The sequence below is a fragment of the Eriocheir sinensis genome, chromosome 9 (genome assembly GCF_024679095.1).
Source record: "Eriocheir sinensis breed Jianghai 21 chromosome 9, ASM2467909v1, whole genome shotgun sequence".
Classification (NCBI taxonomy): Eukaryota; Metazoa; Arthropoda; class Malacostraca; order Decapoda; family Varunidae; genus Eriocheir; species Eriocheir sinensis.
Genome location: NC_066517.1, coordinates 15,400,245 through 15,428,236, shown reverse-complemented (window position 1 = coordinate 15,428,236; position 27,992 = coordinate 15,400,245). Strand labels below are relative to the sequence as shown.

General features: G+C 40.7%; 2 protein-coding genes across 3 annotated transcripts; one reads left to right on the top strand and one right to left on the bottom strand.

Annotated features, from left to right (window-relative positions):
- Window positions 1–12,245, top strand: LOC126995949 (trichohyalin-like). 2 transcript variants are annotated; one of them, XM_050855870.1, is made up of 11 exons: window positions 1–102; window positions 2,450–2,593; window positions 2,972–3,043; window positions 3,479–3,571; window positions 3,890–3,994; window positions 4,079–4,258; window positions 4,586–4,726; window positions 5,689–5,829; window positions 6,283–7,230; window positions 7,819–8,560; window positions 12,096–12,245. In XM_050855870.1, the coding sequence occupies exons 2-10, from the start codon at window positions 2,450–2,452 to the stop codon at window positions 8,557–8,559; spliced, it is 2,565 nt and encodes an 854-aa protein (XP_050711827.1). In that variant the 5' UTR covers window positions 1–102; the 3' UTR covers window position 8,560; window positions 12,096–12,245. The 2 variants fall into 2 exon arrangements, with proteins under 2 accessions (XP_050711827.1, XP_050711826.1); XM_050855869.1 differs by having other exon boundaries at window positions 12,087–12,235.
- LOC126995950 (nuclear protein localization protein 4 homolog) lies at window positions 10,707–26,816 on the bottom strand. Its single transcript, XM_050855871.1, has 10 exons — window positions 26,673–26,816; window positions 22,081–22,315; window positions 21,065–21,347; window positions 20,450–20,588; window positions 17,195–17,557; window positions 16,458–16,700; window positions 16,043–16,186; window positions 15,732–15,877; window positions 14,232–14,370; window positions 10,707–12,298 (listed from the first exon to the last, which is right to left on the bottom strand). The coding sequence occupies exons 1-10, from the start codon at window positions 26,673–26,675 to the stop codon at window positions 12,026–12,028; spliced, it is 1,968 nt and encodes a 655-aa protein (XP_050711828.1). The 5' UTR covers window positions 26,676–26,816; the 3' UTR covers window positions 10,707–12,025.
- Window positions 26,817–27,992: the final 1,176 nt, after the last annotated feature.

The following is a 27,992-nucleotide window of genomic DNA, read 5'->3' as shown; positions in this document are numbered from 1 at the left end:
TGGCTCTATCCTCCTCTGTCCGTCTCTCCTCGCCGCTGCCACTTTCAAATTTAAACATCCGCAGCCCTAGGAGCGTGAGAGCCACAGGGGAAGGGCGATGAGGTGAGTTACCCCGTGGTCCTCGCCGGTGGAATGGTCTCCCTGCACCACACGGCCTCAGGGGGTGCCGTGTACATTGTTTCGGGGCTGGATTTAGTTTCTTTGGGGCTTAGACTGGTTTTATTATTGGCCTTAGGAGTCAATTTCATAGTCCAACACAGTGGCTTTGGGATAATATTGACGAAAGCGTAGCCACCTCTGGCAAAGTTAATACTTACAACATGGGTTTCGTTTTGGTCCCAGAATGTAGTGCAGTAACAAGTGACTTCCGGAAAAGAGAAAGAAAATTGATGTAATGATGTAAAAATGTTAATGAAACCAAAGCACGACATAGCACACCCATATGCGGCGGTGGTCCAGCTGTTGTTGTGAGAAATACCTCCTCACAGAAATAAGTTGCATATGTGGGGAGGGTCCAGGGGGGGTCACAGCCCCCCCTCCCCCTGGTTAGGAGGGGGTTCGAGGGGGGCAAACCCCGCGTTAGAGGTTAGGTTATGTAAAGTTCGGTTGGAGAAATATGCTCCCCCACTCAAAATCCCCAATTTCCGACGAGTTCCCCAAGTTGAACCTTTCTGCGAGCTATTTTGCGGCAGCGGGTGCACAAAAGGCATTGAAAGTCAATTATTTTGTGATTTCTGGAAAAAAATACTATCTCCATGATAAACAGCATCATATTTGGTTAAGATTTGTTTTAGGTCCGTGCCAGTATCTCATTACCTACCTTATGAAACATCAGTATCTCTTCATATATCTTTTCTACAAACCTTCAACAGTCATGGAAATGCTTTGAAAATCCAATTCAAGGACTTTTTTTTACTCATGAAAATAGGGGATAATGTTTACGAAAGCGCGTCGCCTCCTCTGGTGACGGCCGCGGTGACACTGCAGCCGGTGTTGCGAGAAATACCTCCTCGCTGAAATAAGTCACATATACGTGGGGGGGGTCCAGGGGGGGAGCTATGCCCCCCCTGGTTAGAAGGGGGGGTCGAGGGGGGCGTTAGTAGGTCATAAAGTTCGGTTGGAGTAGTTTAAATATGCTCCCTGACCCTAAATCCTCTGCGAGCTATTTTACGGCTGCGGCGGCTACAGCGTCACCGCGGCAGCCGCCAGAGAAGGCGACGCGCTTTCGTAAACATTATCCTCTATTTCTAAGAGTAAAAAAAAAGTCCTTGAATTGGATTTTCAGAGCGTTTCCATGACTGTTGAAGGTTTGTAGAAAAGATATATGAAGAGTTAGTGATGTTTCATAAAGTAGATTATGAGATACTGGCACGGACCTAAAACAAATCTTTACCTCATATTTTGTCCAGAAATAAGCAGTCAGCATCTCAAAATTAGTAGGCTACACTTTCGTCAATATTCCCCTGGCTTTGTAATGGATATTTTCTTATCGATGTAAGGTTATGTTATGTTAGGTTAGACGTATGATTTTTAATGAATGACAGGTTGCTATTTTAGAGGGAATGTTACTGTGATTTGCAAGAGGAAAGATTGTAATTTTCTTGAAAAGCACATCAAAATCTGTTTGGAAATGGCAGTCTCATCCATGAAGTCCTTAAGTTATCTACCTCTGATGAATATTTACTAACCTGAGCACTGCCATTCCTTATTTTCTTTTTAACTTCCCCCCAAAAAAAAAACTAACTGATAGTAACTTATTGCTGTTCAATATAAACCTATCAGTGCTAAAGACAGTAATCTATTGCTGCGGAAATAGTAACCTTTTGCATTTGAAAAAATAACCTATCGCCGAACATAGTAACATCGTTGCATATAAAGTTGTTCTTATCTCGGACATTAGTAAGTTATATTATAGTAACTTGTGATGGCAGTGTGTTGCATGTGCACAAAGCACCTTATAGCATAAAAATGTCCATCAAAGTGAGACAGGTGGACCTCTGGAATAATACTGAAAAATTCAGGTTGACAAGGAGTCAGGTTAACAAATGATAATAGGCACATGCCTAATGAGGCATGTGCCTCAATAGGCGTCACTTAAAAATTTCTGCCTGCGCCACCCCTGTGCTAAGGGACATTCACTAACAGCCCCCTATAATTGAAGTCTATTGAGGTAACAATAACCTCAGGCACAAAAAAAAAGACTAAAGGCACCATTAGCAAACGTAAATTTTTCTCAATTCTCAAAGTTCCCAAAAATTCTTGAAATTCCTATGTAAAGTTTCTTAATTAAAAATTTCCAGGAATTTTACAACCCTAGTTAGAACCTTTACTGGAGCTTGAAAAAGTAAACTAACATCAGACAGAGATGAGAGACATTGGAAATGCCTTTGTCCTGCAGGAGACTAGCAATGACTGATAATGAAGATGATGAAAGTGTTTGTCTTCCCAGATGCTACGCAGCCGGAGGGTTCGTCGCTACCAAGAGTTCTTGAAGACCTTGAGGCGGCCTGAGCCCAAGCTGTGCCTGTGTACCCTCCACCTGCACCCGCGTCCCTGGGTACCCCCGCCGTGCCGTACCTCCAGGCCCTATGGGGTGTGTTACCTCGCTCTACTTGTAAAAGTTTTTATCATATACATATTTTATGCTTATTTATTCAGTTTTGTTTTTCAGTCAGTCTATTTGCATGTATTTGTTTTTATTTGGCTATTGACCTCTTTTCTCTCTTTGCCTTCTCCCTTTTTCTTACTCTAACTTCCAAGAAGAGGTCAGCACAAAGGCTGTCCCATCTGTGCGTCTTAATTTTTCTCATTCCTTAAAGAAAGAGAATCCTAAATATAAATAATCAAACTTAGGCTACAATTATTACTGAAAAAAAGAATAGTTAAGCATCTATAGAATTATATAAAGGTTCTCCATGCAAATTTTCCTACTTGTCAATACTAAGATGTAGTTGCTTATGTATTCGAGCAGGAACCGCCTCTTCTTTGCTCGAGAAGGTTCCACTCCAATCCTGAGCTTCTGGCATCCCCATCCCACCAAACCGTGAGTGAAGAAAGAATGGTGTGCCTCAGGGTACTGTAATTATACCACTGGAGATAGTTGGATATGCATCTCAGTCAATTTTTGTATGATATCTTTCAAATCCTTCACTACTGCCTGCATATGTAAAGAAGATTAATGCCTCACTCAACAAACTTCTCATGATGTAGCATTTTTCGTCACAGCAAGAACATTGACTTATTCCCACTGGTACAGAGTGAAGAGCAAGATGTGTGCTAACAAAATTCTAAGACAGCTTCCCTTACCTGCCAGGACACAAAATGCTGAAATTTTCATAATATTTTCATCCTATATTTCCAGCTCAATATATCCATAGTGAGTTATTTTTTTTTATATAGTCTCAGCGTCATACATCTACAAGTGGCTAATAATTAAGAAAAGGCAGTATAAGTATGATCCCACGCTCTCTGCTGGCAGATGATGGAGCATAGGTCACCAAGTCGGAGAGGCATCAGGGCCACGCAGCCTCACTACCTTGACCAACTTCACCGAGAGGAAGATGTCCTCAAGGTAGGTGTTTACAGTTTGCTGAGTCACTGGCCAGCATAACACTGTTCCTGTCACTTCTGTAACTTTGCTATTTGTACTGTAATTCTGTTCCAAGGATTATGTCCCTCTCTGACTATATTCTAATTCAGTGAACATTAGCCTGAAGTAGGGATTTTAAGTAATTGAACTGAACATGTTATGCCATTACTAATCTTGTATTAAGCATAAAAAAGTAGTGATTTCACCTCCTGATATTATTTTCTTCTAATTTATCTTCCATCAGTAGGAAATAACCTTATGATGACTGAAAACTCAACTGTTCCTTTCTCTTTGATGGAGGAGGCACAGAAGAGGGTCTGTAAAGGTGATCCCTTGCCCAAGGACATGTACAACACTGTTATGAAATGGAGCAGCATGTCACCCAAGGCAGAGGATGTGTCTAGGGTGAGTTGCCCCCCACATCATTGTACTGACAAGCCATGCCAAACATATTTATCAAAAAGTATGCTCTGAGTATTTTATTTTCAGGGACGAGGGCAGAGGAGGGAAAAAAAGCAATCCACAAGTCACAGTGGACATAAAAAAGAGGCAAGTGAGCAAGATTTGAAGAAGGAAGAGGAAGAACTGCGTCAGGAGCTGAAAAATATGCGAGAGTTGACACAGAGCAATATTTACCTTCTGGAGGAGAACAAGAGGCTCATGAGGAAGGTAACATGAACCTCCTGTATTAACGCAAACATTAAATATTTTCAACATTCTCTATTTTTGGTATTTTTCCATGGTGATGTTTCTGTCTGGGAATTATTGCATCCTGATAGCTGCAGTTTTCAGCATGTGAGGTTTTAGAGAGAAACCCACAAGTTCTTTCATTTTTGAAAGATTTTAAATACTTCTCCATCTGAACTGTGTTATCATTTTACTTGAACATGGGCATTTAGATGAAGTTAGTCTGGGTTATTCTTCATGTCCTTACCATCTAGTCTGAGTCATCATTGTCAGTCATAAGAGGGAGCTCGTAATTCCTTGCTTCACCAGGTACAGCAGCTGAGACAGAGAGCCAAGCGGCAAGAGGAGGTTGGCCGGGGCAGCAGGGAGAGTGTGGAAGCCCCAAGGGAGGATGAAGTCATTCTTGCCCTCAAAAAGAAGTATGAAGACCTTCTGCAGTATGTTCTGAAGGTAGTTTTGGCATTGGTTGTGTGTATTTCTAGGAAGTTGTCAGATTCACTTTACTTTGTGTTTTGAGAAAACTGATACATCCCTTAAGCCGGCATCACACTGGACCAAATCTGGCGAGCATGAGCTTTTGCTGGCAGCTTGTGCTCGCGGGATGGCTTGCTCACGAGCTTTTGCTCCTGTGTTTAGCCCGCTGTTTGGACGGGGAGCAGCTCGGCGAGCCGCGAGCAGGCAGTCAAATGAGCTCTTTGGTGCACCGATATGTGAATAATATATATTACCTAGTGTATTGGATCCATATATCCATTATTTTAGAGAACTTATTCACATACTCGTTTTATGTTTAATGGTGTTTGTAATATTTTATAATATTGTGAAAAGTAGTTTTTTTATTTTTTATTATTTCCAAGACCAAGACCGCCCAGCCAATATAAACGCTCGCCATGGCCACTTCTGCTCTTCCTAGCTCTTTAATAGCTAGAGTCAGGGACCATCCCGAGTTATGGGCAAGTAATGCCGTCACAGCTGCACACTTAGCCGTAATCCGAAGTGTAGATGTAGTAGGCACCATGGCTGAGGCTTTGTTTACAATGTCACTTGCCACTCATCGCTCGTCAGTGTGAGGACAACAGGGACTTGCTTGCGAGCAAAAGCTACCAGCAAAAGCTCGTGAAGTGTGACACCGCCTTTAGTATTACCATGAGTTTTCTGTCACTTTGCTTAGTTCTTGTGAAAAGGTTTATAAGACTGTTACAGAGAAAGATGAAATGTACCATAAGTGGAGAAAGCCTGGTGAAACTTCAGTAAGGAAAGAATGATGAGAGTAAAATTTAATATCAATATAACACTGGGGAGAGATATAGATTAAAAAGATGAGCTGGAATTGGCTCTGAAGTGTTGAAGATGGGAAAGAGGGAAGGAAGAAGGAAGGGAGGGAATAATGCTGCTGCACTTTGTATCCACAGGTTGAGGCAGAAAACCAGAAAATGAACAGCCTGATTGGTGCTTCTGGAGAGCGCCGGAGCTCACTGAATGACACAGACCCTGAGGCCAGCAGGCAGACCATAAAGGACCTTCAGAAGGAGATACAGACCCTAAGGGGACAGGTTGGTACCATGTGAACTTGTCAAACCATTCACTCACAGATACTGATATGGAATGATGCTTTATTTATAGATTTTGATCCTGATTTTTCATCGTAGACTGTTTTGTTTGAACTCATGTGCCTTTCTTTTTTTCTGCATTGGAAAGTGGTGACCCTGATTCCTACTCTGTTTGACCCTCAAACTTGTTTCCAAAATGTCACTTTAGGAATCCAAACCTGTTCCTGTCTAGGGTTTGCTGTTTGAATGTACGTGTGTTGCTGAACTGGCAGAGTGTGTGTGGGTTGGTGATGTGACTCAAATTAATTTTTTCCATACTCTGACTATTATATTTCTTTCTTAAGTCTCTGAATCCAACAACTCTGGTGGGTGTGAGATTATCATGCCTCACACTTACTGTTCATTTTTGCTTATCGTGATTTTTTACTTAATTTTTTGAACCATCCCTTTCATCAGCTCATGGAAAAAGATGATTCCTTGAGGCAGTATGAACAGCACTTGAGGACACTGAAGGACAACAACCTCACCCTTCAAGAGTCCCGCAAGAGGCAAGGCACCGGAGAAGGCAGGAGGCCAGAGACAACAGTACAGGAAGAGGAGTGGATGAAGCGGTTCACTGAGACGCGCGAGATGTACGAGGAAGCAATCCAGGGCTATAAAGATCAGCTGGAGCAGACACAGAGAAAGTTGGTGGAGGAGGAACAGGAGCATGCTCGGCAGGTGGAAGAACTGAAGCAGCAGTTGGGGAAGATCCAGGACGAGGTCAGTGCAAAAGAGAAGTCTGAGCTGGAAGAAAGACACAAGAGGGTGATGGAAGAGACACAAGACCATGCCAGACAGATGGGGGGAGACAAAGAAGAGTTGGAGGGGCATTACCATGAGGTTAGTCCTAAGGAAAGTCCCAGGCATCAGAAGACTGAGTTATCTGTGAATGGCTCCCCAAAGAACATGAATGGCAGTGGAGGCAAAGCATCTCAGAGGGGTCCAAGAGTGGATGTGGGAGGTGACACTTGCCCACAAGCAACAGCAACAATAGGTCACAGCAGAGATGGTGAAGGGGAAGCAGAATTAGCACCACCAACAAGGACAGAGAAGATGTATGGTGAAGCTTTGGAACTCATTGTGAGGAGGCTTGAGAACCTCCAGGTAGGTGGAGAGGATGTGGAGAGCATGGTTGAGGTTATCAGAGGGACAATCAGCACCTGCCTGCAAGAGTGGAGAGACAACTTCCATCAACCCAGAGCACAAGATGAGGAAAAAAAACAACTTCAGGGAGAAAATGAGGAGCTACAGAAAAAGTTAAAGGGGAAGAACAAGAAGATAGAGACGCTGCAGAGGCAGAATCAGGACCTCCAGCGACAAAATGATCAGTTGCTCCACCAGCATTCTGTCCTGGAGTCCCGGGTGAGTGAAGTCCTGCTGCCTTGCCATTGTTTGAATATCAAGAGGTAGGGTCAAGGACTTTTGTATCTTACATTATTTTTACAGAAATTATTTTTTTATTTAGTTTGAAATAATATTTTTACCTTCTACTAGCAGCATGCAGCATTGGGGCTAATTTCACTTGGGGAGCTTTCCTTCTCTGACTTTTTGTTTTCTCCTCAAATCCATGTCTTTATTTATTTTATGTTTCTTTAGTTAAATTTTTCCCGAGGCCATAATGACTACATGATGGTGTAGCCTAACTGTTTGGAATGTAACAAAGATAACTTTCTGTAAGAAAAAAAATGGTATTAACTACTAGTTATGTGACCTGTATTTATTCTTAAGGTAATGAGATTACCGCAGATTGTTCAGTTCATACAGAAGTAGGAGGTTTACGAAAATGTGTTGGTAATTTTACTTTTATTAAGTTTTGTTGGTTAGAATATTCTTTATCCTTTTGTTTTTCTTAATGTTTATGGTCTTGTTATGGGAGTTTAGGATCTATATATGCATTGGTTGAAGTCAGATGAGTATTTTCCAGTTCAGTACAGCTGTTTTGTTGCACAGATGGCCTCGTCACAAACCACAGAACAGTTGGGCATCCTGAGTGGTTTGCCCCAGAAGGTGCAGGAGGTAGAGCAGCAGCTGTCAGACACAAAAGAGCTGCTATACAAGGCTCAGGCAGAAAACCAAGAACTACAGGGCCAAGTGAAGCATCTGGAAGAGAAGCTGGGCAAGAAGGAGTCCAAGTTGAGGGCAGAGCGTGAACTGAGCATCAGCAGGGAGAGGGAGGTGGCAGGGGCACATGAGTCTGCATCCTCCTTGCAACACCAGCTGGAGGAGGTGACCAGGGAGATGAGTCAGCTGCGGGAACAACTCTCCACCAAGGATGCCATCCTGGAACACACATCGGCCCAACTAGAAGAGAGGATTCGGGAATGTGCAAGTCTCTTTGCACTCACTGAACGTTACAAGCTGCAGCAGAACCAAGACACAGACCGCATTCAAACACAAATGAGTGAGAGGGAGACTGCCTCTCACAAGCAGTTCTTGGAGGCACAAGCACAAGCATCCCGCTACCAGGCTCAGATGTCAGCTCTGCGCACTGAGAAGGAACACAATGAGAAGTCCCTGCGTTCCACAATCAAGAAGTTGGAAGAGCAAGTGGACCAAATTCAGCTGAGGAATTCAACTCTGCAGAGACAGCTGACCACCTTCACCTCCACCTACCACACCTTATTCTCTGGTGTTGACCTCCAGCCAGTAACCACCACTGCCATCAACTTGTCTGGTTTCAAGGGAGTGTGAGGTGAGTCAGTTTTGTTTCCCCAAGTACAGTTTTATGTCACTTTCTGCAAAGCTATAAGGGTGGTTTTAAGAACTGCTGAAAGGAGTGTAGGCAGCCAAAGCTATAGGATCAATTGCTTATACTTTCTTGAATATTCTCTTCCAAAATACACATATAATTCATTACAACCAGCTATGCGATGTTTGTGATTTGTGATCATGAATGATGATATACAATGTCTGTGATTTGTGGTTTAAACATGTGATCATTACACCACATGGGGAGAGCATTCCCTACCCGTAATATGATAGTCCCCATATTTTGAGGAATAAAATCCACCCATATAGCGAGGGAGGACAGTAGATTTTCTTACTGGTATATCTGTAGCTGCATTCTCTTTGGCAAACCTTCAAGCTGTTGGCCTTGGCAGAAGTATCTAGTTTTCACTGTTTAGACATTCCATCTTTATCTTCTCTTTTCTCTCATTTCTAATCCTTTTTCATTTGTTCCAAACATTTTTGTGAGCAGGTTGCACCTATCATATCCATAATTGTGTTCCAACACTGTTACATGGGTTACGAACTTCACCGTGAAGATTGCTGCATGTTTGATTTTCCAACATTTATTCCATACTTTGGCATGCCAGCTAATGCGCCACAGTCAGCATGCCACGCCCGTGCAGTAGCCATTTAAATCGCCTTGCTACTGGCATTTAAATTTGTCGGACTGAAAAAAATTCTACCATTTGAAAGGGTGTTGCCATAGACCATATCTCAATTTCATATTTTTTGAAAATTATTTTCATATTTTCATGGCAGTTTCTCCTCTTAAGTACTCTCTCATTATCAGATAAATAATTGTTGTAGAAGATGAGAGTAGTTTTGTATATCAGGAGATTAACCGGGTAGCTGCGGGGATCATGTTTCTTAAAGGCCCCTCTAAGCGAGAAAAATGAGAAGAAATCATCACTCACACAAACCATTTCATAATATATATCAACGCATTTGTGATCAGTTTATGCATCATCTATTTTTGGGGGTTTATATCATGGCAAAAATTTGACCCGTCACTGATACACGGTAAAGCCACAAATTTGACCCGTCACTGCTACCAGGTTAAATAATAATATTAACCTTGTCGCGCACGATGACACGTTTCGCGTCATCAAGGGTCCTGGCGCACGATGATGCGAAACATTATAAAAGTTTTAAAAATTGATTAAAAATTAAGTTTTCAGTGAAAGTTCATCAAATTTGGGAGCGTCATTTGTTAGGATAAGTTTCTTAATGGTAACAAATGGCAACCTTTCTAAGGAGCGTAGATGAGGACCGTGGAGCGAATTTTAGTTATCCTACTCTAACAGGAGAGGAAAAAATATAGTTTTCTTGGTGTAACTCGGAAACTAATAGGCATATGAGGGTTTTAAGGATACCATAAGAATCCTCACTAAATTCCGCTTCGAAACATATTCGGCTAAAAAAGATGGCCCACAAAATTTTGAGCTAGCAAGTGGGGAAGAGTTGATACTTAGAATTTATTGTCTACAATACTCTATACCAGTGTTTCTTAAAGTGTGGTCCGCGGACCCCCAGGGGTCCGTGGAATGTTCCAAGGGGTCCGCAGGATAATTTTTAATATCGATTTCAGTCAAATTTTCGGCCAAAACGTCATAAATTCCTATTTTTGTAGCACCAAATCCTGATGGCTTTTTACAGTGGCAAAGTCACATTGAAGATAAGCCAGTAATAAATAATTCAGTTGTAATTTCAGTATATTATGACCTGCAAACACTTTCAAACTCAAGAGGAAAATTATAATAATAAAGGGTCCGCTACATGAGTAATTTTAATAAAAGGGGTCCGCTGCACAAAAAAGTTTAAGAAACACTGCTCTATACGAAGACTTGAAACGAGTTTTAATTGTTTATTTTCCTCTATTTTTATTTGCGCGTGTTCTAGTATAAGTCTTTGTGAAGCCACTGATACCAAATATATTGGGGTACGATATATCTGTGAGGGTAAAATACGTCCGGGAATGTAGAGTATCGTGGCGGCAAGCAAGGCCTGTCAGGCCTGAGAAATGCATGGCGAGTGGAACAGAAGAAACTTATTGGAAACTTATGGTGCGTGAGAGGGTTAATTCAGGATGTATATATTGATAAGCAAAACATTTAAGATTTTTTTATTAATAATCTACTTAACCATAGTGGGTTCTGTACAAACTAGAAATAACAGGTGCAAAATGGGGCATTAAGTAAGGCTAACACTGGAAGTGGTTTCTAATGTCACACTGCAAATATTTCTCATAATTTTCTTTGCAATGAATGGAGGTAACCCTCAGAACTAAAGTAAGCATAAAAAAAATAGGGTTACCTGTTGATCATTTGCACAAAAAGTAAAACCTGTAACTTCTGCACAACACAAGAAGGTTACACTCATTAGAAGAAATCCTGCTTTTTTTTATATTCATAAACCCAACTGACCCCTTGGAAGCTCTGTGAGACCTGAGATTAGCTGTGCTTAGGCCTCACTCAAGCTCAAATACAAGTGTTTTCCATATTCAATGAATGTCCATCTATGGTGATCTTTGTGCCTCTAGTCTCCAGTTCCTGTGGTTCAGCCTGAAAGCGTGTCCGTTGTCTTGATGCCCTTGAAAAGTTGAATATTTATTTGTCCATCTGCATTAACAAATGGTTGCTGATATCGTGGAGGCTAAATGATTGAGGAATATTTTCTCTTGTAGGGTCATTCATTCTTAGCATTCACACCTTCAGGCCAAATTAAACTTTATATAATGAGTATGTGCTAAGATTTTTATGTCAAAATTGTAGTGAAAAATTACCAAGCCACGGTATAACTCTTATGAAGTACATATTAAAAATAATGATTTGGTATCACTTGAATAACAATACTTTAAACAAGGGAGGCACACAATGTTTAATAATTTCTCTGTTTCAAAGATTCAGAAAAAACTTCCTTTATCTCAAGAGTACTCTTAAAATGTTCCTGAAAATTTGAAATTAAACAACATTTCACTTATGTAAAAAAATTTTAATCGAGAGAAATATTACAAAGTGTGCCATAAAATAGATTTTGAAGGCAAACAGGCAGCTGGGCTACAGATTCCTCCATTCCTTACACTTTCCTATCATGTCACACACATTTAGTTGTATGTCATTTAAATTTTGTCCCTGAAAGCAAAGTGAAAACCTCCTGAATAGTTTACTTGCGTCAGCAGTGTTTGAGAATTCCATCAATTTTAATTAGTTTAATACCTGAATACCCTCATCTGAGGATGCACTACGGTGCTTGATAAGATACAAGCGAATCATTGTGTATAATATATTATATATATCTGAAATATTTCAGCTGTTCAGTGAACAACATGAGCTTTTACCCAACAAATTACAGGAATTTGTCTAGGAGAGACATGATACTGAATATCAGCATCAGCACTGAAAGTTATATTAGTTTAATGGTGGCCACTTCACTTAGGAAGATGGCACATATCACAGCTTTCACTTGCTGTCTGGTTAATGAAAGTACAGTGCTGGCAGGTCCAGGAGGTGGCAGCTGCTGCGGACTGTGTGCTGGGCCCCCCCGCACCCACCACGTCGGCCCCCTGGCCCTCAGTCAGGGCCTCTGCTCCTGAGGCCATTACCAGTTGCTCTACTGTTGCCCACTGCCCGGACTGCTTCCATTCCAGTGCGGCCGCACGGTTGTGTGTCTTCACCGCCTCAAGTAATGGCCCTATGTACTCCTGAAAGAGAAAGGTAACATCAAACACATGCACTGTGACTCAATGACCACCAAAGTGAGAGGAGTGTTTATTGTTGCACTGTTACTTTTTTAATAAATGTTTTATATAAAACCTTTTTAGACTAACCAATGTAATTGAGTAATAAATTTAGTTGTTTCCACAGGGTAACAGGCATCTACTACTACAAAATAAAGGCTAACATTATCCACTCACAAACCAATCACTGCAGAAGTAACTGGCTGTGGGTTCACTTCTAGGAGCCATAGCAAAATTTCTAATACAAAAGTAACAACTACTAACTAATGGGAAGGATATGCCAGGGGGCATGTCACTTCCGCAACTCATCGCCTCCACCCCGGATAGTCCATTTCAGCAAGCTTCCATGCAGCTACACTATCCATTTCAAGCCCCCTCCTAGCAGATTTGCTCAACTTGCCCCAGCCATGAGTTACATGGGAGTCCCAATGGTCTCCTCCACTCAGGGTACAAAACAACCCAATAAGCAGAATTGACTATGAGGTAATGTACCATATGCCTATATGGCTGCAGTTGGTGTTGAAGAAAGGAAGTTGAAGGTCTTGATTCAGTTTCATGCTTCAACATGAAGACATACCAGCGACACCATAGCTGGGCACGATAACAGAAAACCTTATTCCTGATAACCGATAACTGATAATGGAAAACCTTATCGGTGATAACCGATATTCGTTAACTGGAGACATAAATATAAGCGATACCCGATATAAATCCACAATTCCCATACTAGCTCGCGATAAGTAACGAAGATACTGATATATATTTAAATGAGTAGCGGATGGCCAATAACCCGATTTTGTTATCAGCGATAAAGTATCACGATAACTTATCGCGATAACGCCCAGCTATGAGCGACACCCCATGATCCTGTGAAGGCACTTAGTACCAAAGGCATCAACATGCCTCTTCAAGTAACTATTCAGTGTCCATGTCTCATAGCCACACAGTAAGACAGGGAGCACGAGTGACTTAAAGATTCAAATTTTTGTCCGTCTGCATAGATATCGACACCATAGACTCCTGCTGAGTGAGTCCATAACACCATGGCCAGGCCAATCTGTGAGTGATTTCCTGGTAAGACCCACCACTGTTATGCACTACGCTACCAAGGTATGTAAAACTTTTGGTGACCTCGATGTCCTAACCACAAGCATGAAGAGACTGAATTGTGTCTCTCTCTCTAAAAAGAGGATAAAAGATGAACTCCGGGGGACAGCATGAGCCAAGCAAGATGGCACCACTATAAACACTTGCCTGCACCAGAACGGGCTGGGGCTGACCATCAGGCCCCACCTAGAAAGCCTACTGGTGCCATAGACTGAACATAAAAAAATAAAATAAATAAGAAAATATAAAAATGGATGCACTCTCTCTCACCAACCCACAGGATGTATCCCCACAGTATGTTGACAAACCCCAGAGACACATTCCCCCCAGCCACATATAGGCCTTCCTGATTATCCCTTCATATATATATATATATATATATATATATATATATATATATATATATATATATATATATATATATATATATATATATATATATATATATATATATATATATATACACCCACACACACAGTATAGCTGACACAAATATAGAAGTCAGGGATTAAAATGTAACCACTATGTAAGCATATTTGGAAGACTGAACAAAATCATTTCCAAACCAGGCAATTTATAGTTATTGAATTGGTCAAGATCATCACAAAAATAGCCTCTGTGTGAAAATGTGAAAGCAGAATTGTGATAATTGTTAAAATAACAAAGAAGTTATGAAGAATAAAATCTTCGAAATTTACAAAGTAGGCTTAAGCCTTGAAATATTGCACTCCCCAAAACTACTGTCTTACTTGGAATCATTCCTCTATTGAAAAAGGTTTATGCATCATACCCTGAGGGGAAGCATGTCCATCGAAGCAATGTAGGTAAGCACGTGGAAGTCTGACATGGCTTCCAAGAACTGGTCATCCTTGAACTTCTTGAGATATGTTGCTAAGGTGTTGAAGTCCTGTAGGTGACCCTCCACCATTCTGTTGAGGACAAAGAAAATATTAACTATGATTATAGAAGGGTATGACTTGTTAATTAACCCTTTCCATATGGTGATGCTGACATCGGCGTCATGAAGCGCTAGTGCAATGTACGGTGACACCGACGTCATGAAGTGCCAGTGGCATATACAACAACCCCTATGTTGGCATCATAATTACATTTTGTTTTAGTTGTTGCTGAGTGATCCCATATTCTGTTCTGGCTGTACCTAGGAACTCCGTATATTGCCCTTGAGTTCCTATTTTGCTCCACCGTAGAAAATGCCTCAAGCCTGTTTATTTTATAGTAAAAAAAAATTTTTCTCACACACACACACACACATGTATGCACAGTATTTTCTGATGCATTATCGAACATCAGGCAGCTCGTCTACTGATGAAAACTGGCAGTGGATGCCTGTCTATTCTTTTTTATGGAGAGAGAGAGAGAGAGAGAGAGAGAGAGAGAGAGAAAAAAAAATAGCTTACCACCAAAGGAACAGGCTTGAGTCGTTTTCTGTGGTTTGTCATCCACACCTTCAGGGTGAGAGAGAATGAGAGAATAGAAAGGAAAATATTACTGATGTAGCTTCATATCTTGTGTGATATGAAAATTAGCCGCTGTAGCTCAGTGATGTATTGTGCTCTGCCATGACACATGAGTACCTGCTAACCACCTACACTGAACAGGAAGGGATCGAACTACGATCTTCCCAGGTGGAAATGAGCATAATACCGACTGAGCTACCACAGCTATGGGTTCAAGAAAAGTTGCAGTTGCGTCAAATCTTACTCTCCTTTCGTATCAGTGAGGTGTCAATCTTTTGACCCCCCCCCCTCTCCCCCCCCCCACACACACAAAAGACCCACCTCCGGGAGGACAGCCTTTCAGCCTTTTACTCCGTGAAATCTGTGTGTATTGCTGGTGAATCAGTGGGATATTTTCCATGCTCTTACGTCTGTGTCCTTCCCTTCCCTCTCCTCCACAAATCTATTTGTTTATCGCAACTAACATCAGAAAATACAATTCAGCAGATACATGTCATCTATGCATAATGCAAATTTCTCTATATTTATGCATACATCTCAAAATTATCAATTAATTTATGATTCTCTATATGCACCATTTAATCTTGCATATTTTAATATATAATACATGATGATTAAGTTGAGTTTGTGGCTTAAAACTTATTATATTCAGTAGCGACGTTTGAAATTTGGCGCACGCAGGCTGACCACATATGGTGCGGGGCACTGTTGTCGCCCGGCCGAAGTGAAGGGGTTAAACAAATTAACTCATCATGGACCAAGTTTAAACATATAACTTTCAAAATAACCTTTGTATGGCAACACACTCCTACCTGTTAGCCACTGGAAAACTGGCTTCATTCACAGCAAACGTATAAAGAGGTTCATTAGGCGTGGAAACAGGACAGTCTAAGAGCAGATATTCTACAGGTAAAGGTCTTCCTAAACGAATCACTTCATTGTTGTACTGGTCTTTTTCCTGTGGAAGAATAAAACAGAAATCAGATATACAGCAAATAGTACTTGGAAAAAATATATAAATAAAATTAAATAAATAAATAAAAATAAAATAAAATCACATTTCACTTTTCAATATCGATATGAACATGCATAAAACCTTGAATTTTGATGCTGTCAGACTTACCTTAAAGTACACATCTGGGACATAGTGTTCTGCAGTGGACTCTCTGATGTAGGCCAGCTCTGGGGCATCCTTGGTGGGTATGAGGCACTTGTCCCTCACCACAGACTGGCACTGGTTGCTTACCTGGTACCCCTCCATATGCACCTGTCATATGAGGACATGGACCATTAAATTTACCTGTATCTTGCTCAGGTTTCTACAGTAATAATAACTAATAATAATAATAGTTGTAATAAAGGAAGGAATTGAGAAGCCCTCACAAGTTAAAGAAAAGCACACAGATTTTTGGGTAAGGGCAGAAGCAAATGTAGAGCTTCATAAAATAAGCATCAGTGTATGTGCGAAGACAATGTACATGTTTCATCAAAAGGACCATGAGTAAAGCCAAGTAACTACACAAAGATGTTTCCCTTGCCTGGTTGTCCTGGTCTCCGGTGACTATGACTGTGACGAACTTTGACCCGAACCTTCCCTCTGGCGAGAATCTGCAGGGGTTAGGGTGGAGGTGCTGGAGGTAAGCAGCCATGATCACCTCGTGGGCGGAGAGGAAGTAGGTGCCAGCATGCCTCAGGTGCCTCACCGTACCATTGTTAGCATCCAAAGGAACTAGGTCAGTGAAGATCCACCCTACACATGTCAGTCCCAACCCTTTGGCAATCTGTGGGGAAATGATTAGAGGTAAGCATCTTGACCCTCCAGAGAGTCACTGCACTTAATTTTTTACAATAAAAGTAATAAAGGGGGGGGGGAGAAAGTTGCACAAGCTACTCTGGTTTTTAATAAAGAATGCTACTACCTCCACCGACACCGCTAAAGCTTGATGATAGGACATACATTAGAATTATACTCAGCTTGTATCTCTAATTCATTTAAAATATTACTGATGCCACATGCTAATTTATACTTAAGAATTTGATCAAGTTCTTTCAAGACTGTCAATAAAAAAGAAGAGTAAGACAAGACCTTTAAACATCCACTAACGACAAACCCACCACCACTGCCACTACCAGCCACAAAATGAAACACCACACCTACAACAACCACAAATGCAACATCCCTACCACAACCACCACAACAAACAAAACCCACCAACAATAACATTCAACACCAAAACCACCACCACCCACAACCTATAACAGGGTAGATCAGCACCTCATCTATCAGCTCCTTCTTGGGGTCAGGAAGCAGCTTGACGTGGTCCCTGGAACCTTCCTGCGGCGGCTCATACACGGCTGTCACAGTCGCCTTAATGCCCAGCGGCACGTCGAGGTGGGTCTCATAGCGACCATACAGGAACCCAAGCCTCTGGTGGCCTGTCACTCGCCAGTAGTTGAGGAAGCGCTCAACTAGGTTGGGGTTTTCAAACATGACATTATCAACATGGCGGTAGGACTGGCGGTTGAGTGTGATAGCTGACGGCTGGCACTTGGAGCATATACCCCTGGGCCACGGTGGATGGTCTTTACAGCCAGCCTTGATCCGGCAGTTGATGTCGTCCAGGCTGACAAACTTGCCCTGTCAAGAGAAGGAAAATGATTATGGTGACAATATTTCATGGGGTTCAACTCTTATGATATCTTAAATATTTAAGGAGAAAGGGATATATGTTCTGGATGACCATCTTCAGCCTCACCAAAGATATGGGTACTGTCAACCGGGGTGACTTCGGACAAAAAGTGGATAAAAAGTTGACATGTTGGTAAGTGGTAGGTAGTTGGAAGAAAGTAGATGATTTTAGTGTCAGAATTTGTCTTTTGCCTTCAAGTTTTCGAATAGGAATGTTGTTTTCTTGAGACACGTTGCTGTTTTGAAAGCAAGCACAATATGTGTTTTTGAAATTTCGTAAAAATTTACCCCCCTTGGAAAACTTCTGACTGGAACGATCTGTATTACACACAACATCAAAACTAGAGAAAACACTCAGAAACATGCTTAACTAGAACAGTTAGAATGATTCAGGGGTGCTTAACATATCCTACACCTGTAAATGTCACTTGAATGGAGGCATGTTGAAAAATGGCTCAAAATGGGGTGACTTCGGACATGTAAAAGACACCAAAAATGTGTTTGTAAATTACAGTGCAGATGATATGTGGGACATAGATGAAGAAGACATAGTCAAATTCTTAGAAGAACCTCAGTTAGATAAAAGGGAGTAAAAGATGTTTAAATTGAAAGTCTATCAGTGGCTATAGGAGTTGTAGGTACTTCTCATAAAACAATGTTTTTGTTCACATGTGAAAGTAATACTGTTTTATTTTCACATATTTTTTAAAAAGCCAAGAAGGCAAAATTATATATATACATTTTTTGGTTTATTTATCATTCACTTTGGTTAAAAAAAATATTTTGATTTAAGCAATCATATAAAGTAGATAAATAAGCATACAAATAAATTTCTAGTGAAATGCATCATAATAAAATCTGATAAATGAGATGTAAAATAGTGTGCACTTCAAAGAGCCCTAACACTTGAATGTTGCCCTAACATTATAAAAATTTCTTGTGGTGATTATGTGATCATTAAGCTTCCCCCCAAAAAACTAAAACTGTGCTCTACATCTTAATCGTTTTTTTGTAATAATATTTTTTTTCAAAATTATTGACCATTTTTCAACTCCCAGCTACTACTGACCTGAAATGTGGGAACTTCTTTCCCAAGATTTTTGCCAATTTATTTTCCCGGTTCAACAGTGTACGAAGTCACCCCCGGAATGTGCGAACAGGCTCATATACGTAAACCCAATGAAATACAGTAATCCCTCACCATATCGCGATTCACTTATTGCGGCCTCGCTGTATCGCAGATTTTAAAATTGTAAATATTTAGTTTCGTATCGCGGATTTTTCGCTATATCGTGGTATTTTGATATATTTATTATTTTACAGTAAAAGAAGCATTTTCCTGCCTAAAAAAATTGTAAACAATATAAAAAAAATTAAGAAAGTATTAATAAGAACATATTAAAATAATATTAAATTGAAATAAAATATGTAGCTCACAGCAGATGAGTAGGCAAAGACTCGCACGTATGTAAAACACAGCTACGGCCGCTTCCGCTTGAGCTAGTTTGTCCACGTGTGATCGCACACGGCACACTATTGGCTGATGGATGGGAGGCGACCAACCAGAGCACTGTGTTCTGTATCCTGGGCGCTGATTGGCTCAGCGACCGTAGCATTTGTTGGTTCGTCAGTGGTTAGCTCGGAGACAAAGGGAGAGTGTGTTACAGCTTGCTACCGTTAAATGCTTGAGAAATTGGCAGTGAGGACCCAGACAGGATGAGGCAATGACTACACTTGAACAAGACTAAAGTCCTAAACTTGCTCAAAATGATTACTCCAAGCTTATCTAGTTTCGTGGAACTCTTTGCGGTACTGGAATAAACACGTGGAGAGCTACTGAACCGACCAGCTAATACGCTTTTCTTCTTCTTGTGACCACAAATTAACGACCACATGAGTAACCGACATGTTGGTGACAATGTTTGACTAGAATTTCGATGAGTTTCCCGTGAAATGCAGACGACTTTGAATCTCTCGAGAAACTAGTGGTTGGGTGACCTTATTCACATGGGCTGAGGCGAGATTCACAGAGATATGTGTGCTTATATAAATATATATAAAATATAATATATAAATTATATAAATAATAAAATAAGTATAAGGTCGCTACTTCGCGGATTTTCGCCTATTGCGGGGGTTCTGGAACCTAACCCCTGCGATAAACGAGGGATTACTGTATAGCCACTGTCCGAAGTACCCCCAGACATGGGGTGACTTTGGACACTCATATTTTTTCACTTAGCACAAAAACTATTAAGTTTTGTGAAAATGTTGCACCATGCAATGATAGCCCTTAACAATACAGAGTAAATGCACACTCAGCATAGATCCTAGGCCTAGAAACAAAAATTTCATAAGCAAAAAACCTTGGGGTTTGAAAAAAGTAACAAACTGAACTTATGATACTGATAATTCATGAAGAGAATTGTTCATCCCAGTCCACTCACGTTTTACACAAGTTGGTAAAAAGTAGCATAAATTCAATTTTGTGAAAGTATTTCAATAAGGAATACAATAAAAGTCCAATAATCCGAATGCCATAAAACACACTGCTTATATAGATCTTAGAGGAGGATAAATGAAGACTATAGTGAAACCAAACTGTCGAGTCCGTTTTGACGTTGGCTTCTGCGGATCCATTTCTCCCCTCTGCTCTGCCACACAGTCCCAACACCTTTTTTTTCCTCTCATATGTTACCTATAGCTTATATATGAGAGGAAGAGATAGGTGTTGGGACTGTGTGGCAGAGCAGAGGGGAGGAAAGGACCCGTGGGAGCCTACGCCAGACTGGCCTCGATAATATACGAGATGTCAAAACAAAGGCATCCACGTTCACCCACCTTGTCAACACCTGAGGTCAACTTGCGCAGGTAAGAGTTGAAGGAGAGGTGCTTGATGTTCTGTTCCTTCAGGTAATTCTCATCCCAGGGGTCGAGTGGGATGCAATGCACACACTTGTTGCTTGCCCCATGACGACACCTTAAGGGGGGGGGGGGGAAAAAAAAAATATCTGGCTAATAAACAAGTTGCATTCAACCACACAACATTTGTATGGTCCTACTTTATATCTGTCATCCAACCGAAGAGCTGAAGTATTGTTACCTATTTTGGATAATTTCACTTAATGATTCTTTATCACTTTGGCACTTTATCATACTAGAATTATTCTGCTATTGAGCATCTTAATGCTCTGATAGCGAGACAATTCTACCTGTCAATCTATCCATAGCTCTGACACCCTGCTCCCTGCCATTAAGGGGTGGCCATGGCAGTCTCCAGTTATCTCTCATTTACTTCCACCTCTCTTCTTCATGCATATCTCAATCTTATCACACTTCCTTACCAGTGGTGTCCCTAATAACCCCTGTCTTTCTTCATCATGCACACATCATGCACTGTGATAAACATTGCAGGGGAAAATATACACAGATATCAGCCAACCCAATGACACTCACAGCTGTGAGTTCATATTCCTGGGGATGCGGCCGTCCTCCTTTGCCAGGATGCAGTCCACCTCATCCTCCACCGCCTGACTCTTGATGCTTGATGCTACCTGCTGTGTGCTGCTTGAGGAAGAGCTGCTCTTCACTTTATCCTTCCTGCTGCTAATGCTGTTGTTGCTGCTACTGCTAGTACTGGGAAGGCCACTGCTTGTGCTGGGGAGGCTGACACTGCTGCTAGAGGATGGGTGGCCAAATACCTCTGTCACCTTACTCCTGTTGCTGGTAGTACTTTTCCCTGGCAAAAAAATGGTGAAAAATGAAGCTCAGAAACCACTTTGAAAGTTTTTTACTGTCAGACTTACTCTATGGTGCTCACTCACATTTTTGCACGTACTTATTTAGCAAAATGGCAAATGGCAATAAGGTTGGAATGTAACAGAAACTTATATTTCATGGAAATGTGTTCACAATTTGTAACAAGCAAGTGTCATATATCACAGCAGCCACTATAAATAAAATTTGCCTGCACCACCAATGGACTGGGGTTGCCCTAGAGGCCCCTCAAGAAAGCATATGAGCACAATAGGCAGTAGGTGAAAAAAAAAAAAAAAAAAAAAAAAAAAAAAAAAAAAAAAAAATAATAATAATAATAATAATAAAAAATAAATAAATAAATAAAATAAATAAATAAATAAATAAAAAATAAATAAATAAATAACAACCCTACTAATAGGTTGCAACTTATAGAATAAATCAACAAAGAAAGAGGCACTTTGTCAGATAGAAATTCTCATTACTGAGGAAGGGTACTATATGAAATTACTGAGAAAACACAGGGTAACTGTTTGGGTTATAGTTAGGTTAGTTAGGGATGGGGGAAGAAGCAGGATGACCACAGCATGCATGAATCAACCTATTCACCTCACTGTTCCTGTGACAGGACTACCGTCTGTCAGCATAAACTAAAAACAGTAGTAATGTTTCTTGGTTGAGTGAAGTAAGGATGAAAGCAAGAGCCACAATCTCACCTTCACTGCCAATTTTGTGCAAAAAGAGCATGTCCCCATGGTTCAACTTGCAGCCCTTGAGGGTCTTTCGGTTGGATGATGCAATCTCTGTCTTGAGGTCTCGGGATGTGGACAGGGAAAAATCAAAGGAAGAAAGTTCATACAGTTCATGGACTTTCTCATACAAGGTCTTGGTGGTGTCCGTGGGCTTCACCTCCACTCTCTTGGTGCCATCTGCTGACTGCACACGAATGATCTGAAATAATTCACAGGACATGAGTCATTGTTCCCTTGCGGCTTTAATAAGCTGTATTTGTAGCAATACAGGAATAATGGCATGAACAGAGAAAAATGGCCCAACAGTGTCCTGCAACTGAGCAGTGATCCTCACCCCCTGCCCAAATAAGGTATTTATCTATTACAGGACTCGTCACTACAGTGTTTGCTACTATTTTTTTTTTTTTACCTGAGTGGTCTTATAGTACTGTCCGTCTCTGTAATAATTTGTTGAAAATTGTTTACTAGTGCGAATTTTTTCCCCTTTACTTACTCACTGCAATCGAATGTTGTACAGTTATTTACCGATCAGCTAAGCAAACCAGTCACTGTTGTAGTTATTTACTGAGGAGCTAAGCAGAATCTGTAAAAATATTAACCAATTACTACTTAACCAGTCAAGAACTAAAACTAAAAACAAATAATAAATAAAAATAAAAAAAACAACCAATAAAAAAAAAAAAAAAATAGTAACCTTGTGAGTTAAGTGACAGTAAGACAAAGCCAATACTGCACTCTGCTTGGTAAATTGCCATTCTGATACACAAAGGAAAGCTCGATCTTGTGCATGTGCTAAGAATAAATCTATCTACTTTTATTTCCTACCCTTTTTTGTAATCCTAGATGCCTTATTCTACATATCAAAATCTGAGTGGATATTTACCAAGTAAAAAGCATTTTAGGTCTGCTGTCACTATTTTATAGGGATAGGCTGCTATCTCTTAGGCAAAGGTGGGGTTCTGTTAGTTAATGATGAGATCTTAAGAACGAAGTGGAGGTAAATGCTTTTCATGACTTTGCTAAGCTGCTTAGTAAATAAATTTTTCACTCTGCAGAAGTTCCTTCCATCACCCCTCAGTAGCCTCAAAGGCCTTAAAGATGTTGACCTTTAGATATATGGCCACTCAAAGCCAATCATTTAGTCCATGCACACCCACAAACATGTTTCCTGAGGCACTTGACTCTGGAATAACTTTCATTGATGGGCTGGCGTGCCAGAAATTCTTGACTGCCCACGTATAAGGTCATGCCTATCGAGGCTGATTATTATGTGCATGGGGTAGCCAACCAGGTGAGAAACCAAGCTGCCAAACACAAAACAGAACACTTACAATACTACACAGTTGGAGAGTATACCTGGCCAGCTGCACAATGAAATTATTTATATTCGATCAAGGTAATATATCAAAATACTCATTTAATATCGCTAACCTGTGAACACAAAACAATGCATTTTGATTTTTTTTTTTTCTGTGTATTACTCTTACATGATATTCTTCCAGAGGAATCAATGTATGAATGAAAAATATCATTCAAAGGTTAGAATATCCCCTTCACCCTTTCACACACCATGATGTGATTCACGGCAAAACAGAATTGGCTACATCAGTTTTTGACTCGAATCGCATCAAAAACTTTAAAAAATTCGCCAAAAATAAAGTATCTTTCAGAATCACGTCAAATTTTTTTGTGTCAAAGATCCAAGCTAGACCTATAAAATAAACTGATTGTCGACTCTCTCGTGCCGTTGGATTTGAAGCGATAATTGCCCGTGGTTTAGTTGCCTCTCAGCAGGCAGCCTGTGAGCGCGACTGTCATCCCTTTAAATTGTCGGTAAACTTCGCTATTTATTTGCATTTCTTGTCATTTTTTTTCTTTCCTAAGGCAGAATAATCTCTTCCCAAACCAATGATAAATAATAATGCCAGGAATAAAGAATACTCGTGGGTGAAATCGATAACATGATAAAATTTTTCACTGCACGGTCAGGCCATTCCGCGAGGCTGAGAGCCCCAGACGGATGTCGCAGTGGAAAGAGAAACTTATCAAACTTTTGGTGCATGAAAGGGTTAATGACGATGATGCCGTTGCCGTCATATAGTTCTATCAAACGTGGGCAACGAGCATGACGACAGCGCCGGAGAGCGAGAAGCTATCTGGAATTTGAAGGCCGCATGTAACTAGGTTTCTACCTGGGGAAAGTAAACTGTGGCAACCCTGATGTCACACTGGCCCTGTGTCCCGGGGTAATGGGCTCCCTCCCACCAGAGGTTCATGGGCCAAGAGGTGCGCACCAAGGTCATGTGCAGCTATAGCGTATGCCTCCAACTTTACCTACCTTTACCTAATTGCCAACTGTACCCAATGTTGATTGGGATAAAAAGATGTCTTGTTTATCTCAATGCATACTGGGGTGTAGCTTACAATTAGGGATCATTGAGGTAAAAAGATGGATTATAATCATTGGGGGTCCCTCAAGCTGTTTTCCCTGCAATCTCTATTTAGCAGAGCCTCCTTACTTCAGAGATGCAGTACTAGCAGTTGTAGCCTCTTGTCTAGAACTGAAATATCTAGTTCCTTTTAATATGGGGCAACCTTTCCTGAGACATTCCTCTTTTGCAATGCAGGAATTACTGAGCAGTGGGTGAATGTGCATTTTTTTCCTGACAAACATCTTAGGTTTCTCTCTGGACCATGGTTTAGCAATTACTGACAAAAACAGGGGTTAGACCTAAAGACACATGTTTGACAAGGCTTTCATAGGAGTTACGGGCAATTCCATGGGTACTTTAATGTTACTTGTAGTGGTTTGACAAAACTCCTGTACCATGGATGTGAGAAAAACAATCATGAGGACCTAATTCATTTCCTTATCGGCCTTGGGAAATAATTGGCGTGAGATAAATAGATGTGAGAGAAAGGACTGCTGTGAGAAAAATGGTGGGGAAATATAGAATTGATGTGAAAGAAATATTTGATGAGATACTGTTGACGAGAGAAATAGTTGTTGAGAGAGAAATTGATGATGTGTGAAATAGATGTGAGAGAAAGGGTTGATGTTAGAAAAACAGTTGAGAAATATTTAGGTGATGTGAAAGAAATATTTGTCAAGAGATATAATTCATGTGAGAGAAATAGTTGACAAGAGAAAGCTGCTGTGAGAAAAAATGATAGTAATTCTGGAGAATCACTCTGCGCCTCTAAAATACGATATTATGCCTCCATATTATGGTTAAGGGACTAAATACATGTCCCTTAATCATATCATGAAGGCGCAAGTATTTAAAGTAAAGAAAAAGGCAAAATTAATCCCCTTCCCCCAACGATCTTGGGGGACCTGCGGGAAGTCGGGGTATTAGGGTGGGGGAGCATATTTAAACTTCTCCAACCGAACTTTACGATCCGCGGCTGCCGCCAGAGGAGGCTACGCTTTCGTGAATATTATCCCCTATTTTCAACAATAAATAGTCCTTGAATTGGATTTTGAAAGTGATTCCATGATTGTTGAACGTTTGTAGAAAAGATATATAACGAGCTAGTGATGTTTCATAAGGTAGGTAATGAAATACTGGCACGGTACTAAAACGAATCTTAACCATTATCTGTTATTTCTTATCATCACTTGTAGACACAGTATATGTTTGATGCGCCGGTAAAACTAGAGTAGTACGACAGTATGCGATACCTTGGAAAGTTATTATTGCCATGGGAGCAATATTGGAGGTGCGTAGTGATTCTCCATATTTATCAAATTGATAATGTGAGAGGTGGCAGCATCCTCACAAGGGTTAAATAGGGAACAGAAGTGGAACCAACAAAGGAAACAGTCCAGCCCTTTAGTAGGCGTTGGATAAGCCTTTAACATAAGAACATAGGGAGACTGCAAGAGGCCTAATGGCCTACACAAGGCAGCTCCAGGCCTACACAAGGCAGCTCCAGTCCTACACAAGGCAGCTTAAGTCCTACACAAGGCAGCTTCAAGCCTACACAAGGCTCCCCCTGTGAAGTCCTTGTTGAGCAGATGTTTATTCTTTGTTTCCTGTTCCTTTGTTCTTTCTTTTTGCCTTTTCCTGGATATGACTTCTAAGTTCTTGTTTTTCTTTTGCTGGTAGTCCAGTCTTTTCACATATTCTTTCCTTGTTTCTACTTCACCCACGCCTATCACTGACACGCCAGGAGACCTCTCACACACACACACACACACACACACACACACACACAATAAAAATAAATAATGCATGACACTTCAAATACAAGACACCTTAGAATAAAGGACACAGGATAAATAAACAAATGCCACACACAGGACATGAAATAATGGACACAAAAATAAACAAAATGTAGGACACACACATACACACACACACTCCACATGAAAAGACAAAAAAATAACACTGAGAGGACACGTAAGTCAACCACTCAGTATTCTCAGCTCCCAGATATCTACGGCTGCTCTGGTGCTTCTCAATTGCTCATGCTTCCCTCTTTTGATGATTTAAAGGCTCCAGTGTCCTAATGTTGAGGTTAAATAGGAGAAATATGGACGAAATACTCACCATGGCAGCGAATGTTGGGATCTGTCTGTGTCCACGGTCCGGGATTCATAGACGCCAGAACCCCTGTTGCCAGATTATCGTACTCAGAGCATCGTATTTACCGGTTTCTGAGCCATTACTATTGCCAGGAAACACCAATAATTAACCATTTCAACGATAGCTGTATACGAAGCCAGTTATTAGGGTAGAGGAGACAGTTTATGGGTCGGAAATCGGTAGACAGTAGAGGCCGAGTACGACAATCTCGGCCCTCTGAACCCATAACAAACACCTATAATTTCCTTTAGTTTTGTGTTGCTGCTACATGCTGGGCTCTCCCATTGTGGTTTTGTTCTATTTTTTGGTATACTTTGTCATATTTCGTTGTCTGCCCCCGTGTTTTCTCCCTTCAGAGGCGTGGAATCCTGCAATTATTTTGTGCTTTTCATGCATGGTAAATATTTATGGTTAATTTGTTTTATTTTCCCTCAACTTATCTTTGCGAGTGAAGTTCATAGGTTGCTGACTGCTTGATATGATGATAGTTACTTGATGATTTTTATTTATAATGTCCATTTATTAACCCACAACAAACACCGGCGGCTACAGAAAACAGAAGAGCATCGCGTTATTGCCTTCGAAGCCTCTCCGTGCGTCTGCAGAGTGGTTTGCGGAGGTTTTGTTGTGGGTTCAAACTCCATGTCCCTGACGGGGGCACGGCGCCTATACTCTGCAGCTTGTGCATGTCATCTCCGAGGGCAAGAACACCACCCGGGCCTGCATGATGACACCTCCAGGCAATGCTCCGCCAGACACAAAGAAAATACGATGAAAACATAGAGGCTTAAAAAAGTTATAGGAAGCAATGGATAAATGGTATGATTAATATCCTAGTGGGCGGGAAAGATGGCACGCGGCGGATTGAGCCAACGGTGATATACTACCATGTGAAGGTCAGGCAGTGGGCCAAGACTATGGTACACAGATGTATAATGATGCATAACTCACGTTAACACCTATTCACTACTACTACTACTACTACTACTACTACTACTACTACTACTACTACGTACTACTCCTACTACTACTACTATTGCTAATTACTACTACTACTACAATTAATAATAAAAATAATAATAATAATAATAATAATAATAATAATAATAATAATAATAATAATAATAATAACAATAATAATGATAATAATTACCCTATCTTAAATGGGCTACTCCTCTTAATTCGGTGTGGGCTACTCCATATGAGAATTGAGAACTCTAGCGTGTTGTGTATTTTGTTTTGTTTTGGTTCAGTCCTCAACATCTTTCCCCTTCTATTCTTCCT

Bases quoted from the DNA above. Each gene is read 5' to 3' on its own strand.
- LOC126995949 (XM_050855870.1), top strand. From the start codon at position 2,450: ATGCTACGCAGCCGGAGGGTTCGTCGCTACCAAGAGTTCTTGAAGACC. The intron at 5,830-6,282 runs GTTGGTACCATG...CCCTTTCATCAG, and splicing joins TACAGACCCTAAGGGGACAG to CTCATGGAAAAAGATGATTC. The intron at 7,231-7,818 runs GTGAGTGAAGTC...TTTGTTGCACAG, and splicing joins ATTCTGTCCTGGAGTCCCGG to ATGGCCTCGTCACAAACCAC.
- LOC126995950 (XM_050855871.1), bottom strand. The intron at 21,348-22,080 runs GTGAGATTGTGG...TTTTTTTGCCAG, and splicing joins GCACAAAATTGGCAGTGAAG to GGAAAAGTACTACCAGCAAC. The intron at 16,701-17,194 runs GTGCTGATCTAC...ATTTCCCCACAG, and splicing joins AGAAGGAGCTGATAGATGAG to ATTGCCAAAGGGTTGGGACT.